We start from the raw sequence: 6,912 nt of genomic DNA, 5'->3' as shown, positions 1-6,912 counted from the left end.
TCTTGGTCTGACAGCCCAGAGATATGGACTACGCTACCAAGGTATGTAAACTCTCTATAACTTCAATGTCCTCACCGCAAGCATGGATCGACTGAACAGGTTCCCCTAACAGGGCCCCAAATTCCTAAATCTTGGTCTTGGTCCAGGAGACCTTTAGGCCTAGGGGCTTCGCCTCATTGCTAAATGCATCAAGAGCCGCCACAAGTGACTCCAAGGACTCAGATAGGATGGCAACATCGTCGGCAAAGTCAAAGTCTGAGACCTTGATATTGCAACCCACGACCAAACTCACGACGGCATTCCACAATTACTCAAAGCGCTAGTATACGGTCTATCATGGACTTGCCAGGAGTAAATCCAGACTGCTCCGGTCTCTGATGCCTCAGTAGGTGGTTGTGGATCCATTTCAGAAGAATATGGGCGAGAACCTTGCCTGGTATGCTGTGCAGTGTAATGCCACGGTAGTTGCTACAATCCCAACGATCCCCTCTCCCCTTCCAGAGAGGGATGACCATACCCCTCAGCAGGTCTGGGGGAATAGTACCAGACTGCCAGATGGCAGTCAGGACTGTATGCAGACCCCAAGCCATAGGTTCACCCCCAGCCTTTAGCAGTTCAGCAGGGATATCACATATGCCTGTCGCTTTCCCACTCTTCAGCTTGGAAATCGCCATCCTAACCTCTGTTAGGGTAGGAGATTCCTTGCTGATGAGTGTGAGTTGTGATAATGAAGTGAGTTGTGATACTTATGTGAGTTGTGAGTGCCATATTGTGATGCCGCCATATACAGGATATGATGACAATATTATCGTACCTATATTGTGATAATTATATGATTATATTATATATATACTGCCTTTTGTGTGATATGTTACACCATGTGAAATATAGAAGATTATGTTTAGTTTATATTGCTGTGTAGCATATCGCCTATGTAAAAGAGTGAGATTCTCTGTATAATTTGTAGAGTACAATATTTTTTTTGTGTCTGTAGTCACACGTCTGGCAGTAGCACTCTCGGGCAGAAGCTGACGCGTGGTGCACTGGACTATGAAGAACTCTCTTATTTTTGTCAGAGCTGATCTCCAATGAACCTACTATAGTTTTAATTGGTGTGTTCTTCTCCCTCAAGCATCGTAGAGAAACACCAAACAAACATATATACGAACACAACACAGTGAGTATACAAACATGGCGTAGTGATCCAGTTATTCAGTTCTGACGCCAGCCTCGTGCCCGTTCCCTTCGTGGCCTGTCGCCTGCCCGTGCCTCCTCCACCCTCGTGGCCGCTCAGTAAACAACCCACTCAGGAGTGATTTTCATTAGTGCAGTGAATTGTGGTGCTATAGTGAAGTGTAGTGTTGTGCTGTGGCTATAGTGTTTATTGCAGTGCTATATTTAGCAGCATAAGGGAGTCGAATCGAAGCATATTGAAGATTGTAGGAGCGAGACATATTTCTGCGCTCTCTGTGACGCTTCGTGAGCGACTGATTCTCTCGCGTCGCGGCTCGCCTACCCGCATGTGCCCGGCGTGACGTCATGGCACTGCCACGCACACACACTCACTCCCCCACACTGCATGGACGGAATTTCACCGGATTTGCACCGAATTTGCTGTATTATCTTCACACCCTTACCACGGTACCATGGGTAAAGGAAAGAAACCGCAAGAGGCCAGTAAGAGCGACCCGGAGAAACCAGACTCTAGCCTTGAAGAGTCTGAATGAGCCAGTGCCAGCATCCCACCTCCCACAGATATTACTACATTGCTCCAGTGGATAATACAGAGGGATGAAAAGAGGGAAGAAGCACGTCGGAAGGAGGAGGAATATCGTTACAGGCGTGAGGAAGCCCGCCGGATGGAAGAAGAAGCCCATCGGAAGGAAGAGGAAGCCCGTCGGAAGGAAGAAGAAGCCCATTGGAAGGATGAGGAAGCTGCCCGTTTTCAGGAGCTGATACATCGCCTCACTCCCCAGCAGCCCGTAGATTCAACTGCGAGTTCGCCAGTGAGCAATTCTGCTGCATCCAACGCTTCTCACACTCCGCCGACCCCAAAGGCAACAATCCAACCTCCGAAAGTATTACCAGCAGATGCGAGTCCCCAACATTTCCGGGAATGGAAGCGCGAATGGTCCGATTATGCTGTCATGGTGGATCTCCTCAGTATGTCATCACCAAAGCAGCATATACAGCTACGCATGTGCCTTACACCTGAGATGCGACGGGTGCTGGAGCACAAGTTGAACGTGCCCGCAGACCCAATATGCTCAGTAGATGATGTACTGACAAAGCTCAAGGAGCATATAAAAAATGCCAGTAATGAGGCGCTGCGACGGAAGGCCTTCTCCGAGTGCAAGCAAGCAGACGGCGAGTGCTTCGATGACTTTTGGATACAGCTGAAAATCTTGTCACAGGAGATAGACCTTTGGCAAAGCTGACAGTGAAACCATACATGCTGTGAGCAGTGGATGAAACACAGCATACTAATGGGTATACGTGATGAGGAACTGTTTCTCAATATAAAAGAGATAAAAAGGCTGCCCTGAAGCTGAAGTCTAAGATGAGACCTAGCTCACCTATGCTTAGTAAAGTCTGCAACTGCTGTGGTCGTCAACATGAAAAAGGTCTATGCAGAGCCACTACTTCCACATGTCATGCTTGTGGCAAGAAAGGCCATTGGCATTCTACTGCAAAGTGTCCTGCCAGGAATGCCAGATGTAAGGTCTGCAATCGGCAAGGACACTATGATAACTGCTGTCCAAAGAAACGGAAGGCTAAGAAGACAAGAGAAGAGGACACACAGAACTTGAGAATAGTAAAGTCCGCGTATCTATTCGGCATAATGATTCATCAGGTAGTCTTGCCATCATCCCTGACACAGGTGCAGACACAACTGTCATTGGACTCAAGCATCTTAGTAGTCTTGGACTTTCGAAAGAAGACTTGGCACCACCGGCAGAGACAGTGTACTACAATGCAGGTGGGTCACAGATGCCACCAGCAGCTGGATCATTTTGTGGAACCATTACCTATGGCGACCGTTCGACTACATGTTGGATTGATGTACAGCCTTCGCTTATGACCCCTCTGCTCTCTTGGAAGGAGTGCAAGGATTTAGGGATTGTTCCGGACTATTTCCCCAGGCAAATGTCGGATGTGCACATGGCCAATCGAGTCCATGGGCCAGATAGTACGCCAGTATTGAACCCCTCTCAGTTGCCGCCTTTATCGCTGGACCAGTTGAAGTTACCTGAAGAAGCAAGGAAGTATTTTCTGCATCAGTATGCAGACATCTTGGTGAAGAAGGACGACTTGCAGTCAGGGCCACTCAAGACGATGATAGGCCCACCCATGAGAATTCATCTGTGGGATAATGCGACGCCCTTCGCGATTCACACCCCAAAAATGATTCCTTTGGCTTTTCAGGAACCAACGAAAAAGGAGCTTGAGTCATTAGTGACCCAAGGCATCTTGAAGCCAGTAGAGGATGAACCATCAGAATGGTGTCATCCAATGGTTGTTGTCCCAAAAGTAAATGGTGGTGTTCATATTACCACTGACCTGTCAAAACTCAACAGGCAAGTCTCTCGCCCTGCCCACCCTTCTCCGACGCCATTTACAGCCATCAGAAGTATCAGTCCACGGTCAAGATTCTTCACAACTGTGGATGCTCTTTGTGGTTATTGGCAACTACCCCTGCATGAGTACGATCAACACCTGACTACATTTATCACTCCTTATGGACGTTTCAGGTATTGTCGTGGCCCCATGGGTTTTGTATAACAGGAGACGCCTTTTGTCTCCGAGGTGACAGGGCACTTCAGGGAGTAACGAACTGCATCAAAGTTGTGGATGACATTCTCCTACATGATGAGGACTACATCTCACACCTTCAACGTGTAAATGAAGTCCTGTCAAGGTGTCGTCAGCACGGGATAACACTTAATGCAGAGAAGTTCATTGTAGCTGCATCTGAGGCCAGCTTCTGTGGGTACAAACTATCAAGATATGGTATTGAAGCAGACCCAGAGAAGGTGAGGGCCATCACAGAGTTTCCTACCCCTGTGAACTTAACAGATCTTCGGTCATTTATGGGCTTGGTAAATCAACTGGCTGAGTTTACACCCAAGATTTTGACCACTGCAGTGCCGCTCCGCCCACTGATGAGTCCAAGAAGAGCTTTTACTTGGACAGCGGACCACACCAAAGCTTTTATTGACACTAAACAAGCTTTGTCAAAGCCACCCATAATAGCGACGTTTGATCCAGCTCTTCCTACCATTCTGCAGACCGACGCTCTAGACTCTATGGCCTCGGCTATGTGTTGCTGCAGGACCATGGTGCTGGAAGATACAAGATGGTGCAATGTGGATCTCGTTTCTTGACGGACACAGAAACACGGTATGCGACCATCGAATTGGAAATGCAAGCTGTCGTTTGGGCTATCAGCAAGTGCAAGTTCTATCTTCGTGGACTTCAGCACTTCAGTTTGATGACAGATCACCGTCCACTGCAATGTGGCATGCAGGTAAGGAGTTGTGCATTCCTGATGCCCTCTCCCGGTCACCTGTGAGTCACCCAACAGTGGAAGATGGTACCTTCAATACTGAGATGGACACTTCTGTCAAGATTGCGGCTTTGCATGCTGTCAAGTCTGTTCAAGCATCAGACGCTATAGACGAGCAAGAGGATCTCTTCATGGAAGAATTGCGTATGGCTGCATCTAAGGATGCCTCATATGAAGAATTGCTTCATCATGTAAAGTCAGGATTCCCCAATGACCGCTACAACCTGCCAAGTACCCTGCGTCCGTACTGGAAAATTCGCGATGAGTTGTACAACGATGGTGACTTGGTGCTGTATGGACCTAGAGTGGTTGTCCCTGCTTCTTTACGTTGTAGCACCCTGGCTCGCCTGCATGAATGCCACTCCGGTGTAGAAGCTACAAAGCGTCGTGCACAGCAGACAGTCTTTTGGCCAGGCATTAATGCAGACATAGTAAATACCGTTCATGCCTGTGAACCATGCCAGCGCCTACAGCCTAGCCAGCAACAGGAGCCGTTGCTGTTAGAAGACAAACCCACAAGACCATTCATGTCTGTATCAGCTGACTTTTTCAGTGTTGCTGGAAAACACTTTTTGGTGTATGTTGACAGACTTTCTGGATGGCCTGTTGTCATCCCATGTGGAAATAATGCAACAAGTGCTTCAACAATTAGATTCTTTCGGCACATGTTCCGTGATCTTGGGTCCCAGTTCGCCTGCACACCGCAGGGACCCCAGTTCTCCAGCCGAGAATTTGCAACCTTTCTTCAGCGATGGGGAGTGCGTCATGTCATGTCAAGTCCCCATTACCCACAGTCCAATGGGCATGCAGAGGCTGCTGTGAAGAAAGTCAAGTATCTGATCATGAAGACAGCACCAAACGGGAATATTGACTGTGAGGAGTTCGACAGAGGCTTACTGGAATTGCGTAACGCCCCAAATTTCACTGGTCGTTCTCCTGCTCAAGTTCTGCTTGGTATGCCCCTTCGCTCCTGTGTGCCTGCCCACTCTAGTGCCTTCATGAAGGAGTGGCAGACCAAGGCTGAAGACTGCGACCGTCGTGCTGCAGTACGAGCCAAGGACGTGAAGACCCGCTATGACACTCGCGCCCACTCACTTTCCAAGTTAACAGTTGGGGCGCATGTGCGAATCCAGGATCCCACATCCAAGGGTTGGGATAAGGTTGGCACTGTCATGGGTATTGGCAAATCTCGTGATTATCACATCAGGCTTCCAAGTGGCCGTATACTGTGGCGCAATCAACGCTTCCTGCGCCCTACACAGCTCATGATTGGACATTCAACTGATTTTGAAGAACAGCTGTCAGATGATGCACCTGGATCTTCCACCCCATCTGTGCCTGTTGAACCTCGACGTTCGGAACGTATCAAATCGAAGTCCGTTCAAGACTCCCGCTAGTGAACGTAAAGGGGGGAGGGAGATGTGGGTTGTGATAATGAAGTGAGTTGTGATACTTATGTGAGTTGTGAGTGCCATATTGTGATGCCGCCATATACAGGATATGATGACAATATTATCGTACCTATATTGTGATAATTATATGATTATATTATATATATACTGCCTTTTGTGTGATATGTTACACCAGTGTGAAATATAGAAGATTATGTTTAGTTTATATTGCTGTGTAGCATATCGCCTATGTAAAAGAGTGAGATTCTCTGTATAATTTGTAGAGTACAATATTTTATTTTGTGTCTGTAGTCACACGTCTGGCAGTAGCACTCTCGGGCAGAAGCTGACGCGTGGTGCACAGGACTATGAAGAACTCTCTTTTATTTTTGTCAGAGCTGATCTCCAATGAACCTTCTTTAGTTTTAATTGGTGTGTTCTCCCTCAAGCATCGTAGAGAAACACCAAACAAACATATATACGAACACAACACAGTGAGTATACAAACAATGAGTGGGTCTGGCACCGGCACTGTGACATCACTTGCATCCAAACTAACTGTTGAAGGGCATACCTGGTACAACTGTTCAAAATACTCAGCCCACCGTTCACAACCCCAACATGATCTGATATGATCCGTCCATCTGCTGATTGGACTGCAGTCTTCTGTGAGAAGGGTTTAGAGTTCAGTTTTCTCAGGGCTTGATAGGCAGGGCAAAGGTCATTTACCAAGAAATGGCCTTCAACCTCCTCAGCAAGATTCCTGATGAACTGTTCCTTGTCCCTTCTCAGCAGTGTCCGAGCCCTATGCACCATGGAACGACTCAAGACTTGATTCCCATTCAGCCAAGCCTTGCGACACGCTTCATTGGCCTCTAATGTCTCCAGGGAGATGGAATTCTGCCTTGCCCTCGGGCGTACGCCAATGGACTCCTGAGCTGCTTTGAGTGTTAT

At 47.8% G+C, this 6,912-nt stretch overlaps 1 protein-coding gene across 1 annotated transcript; it reads left to right on the top strand.

Moving 5' to 3' along the window:
* The first annotated feature begins 4,515 nt into the window (after window positions 1–4,515).
* Window positions 4,516–5,852, top strand: LOC119578635 (uncharacterized protein K02A2.6-like). The gene is made up of 2 exons (XM_037926199.1): window positions 4,516–5,325; window positions 5,784–5,852. The coding sequence occupies exons 1-2, from the start codon at window positions 4,516–4,518 to the stop codon at window positions 5,850–5,852; spliced, it is 879 nt and encodes a 292-aa protein (XP_037782127.1).
* The last annotated feature ends 1,060 nt before the right edge of the window (window positions 5,853–6,912 follow it).

This window comes from Penaeus monodon, chromosome 2 (genome assembly GCF_015228065.2).
Source record: "Penaeus monodon isolate SGIC_2016 chromosome 2, NSTDA_Pmon_1, whole genome shotgun sequence".
Classification (NCBI taxonomy): Eukaryota; Metazoa; Arthropoda; class Malacostraca; order Decapoda; family Penaeidae; genus Penaeus; species Penaeus monodon.
The sequence above is the reverse complement of the archived record's forward strand: the minus strand, read 5'-3'. Positions and strand labels throughout refer to the sequence as shown.

Coding starts and splice junctions, on each gene's coding strand:
- LOC119578635 (XM_037926199.1), top strand. CDS start 4,516: ATGTGGCATGCAGGTAAGGAGTTGTGCATTCCTGATGCCCTCTCCCGG. Junction 5,326..5,783: donor CCTTTCTTCAGCGATGGGGA/GTGCGTCATGTC, acceptor CAGGCTTCCAAG/TGGCCGTATACTGTGGCGCA.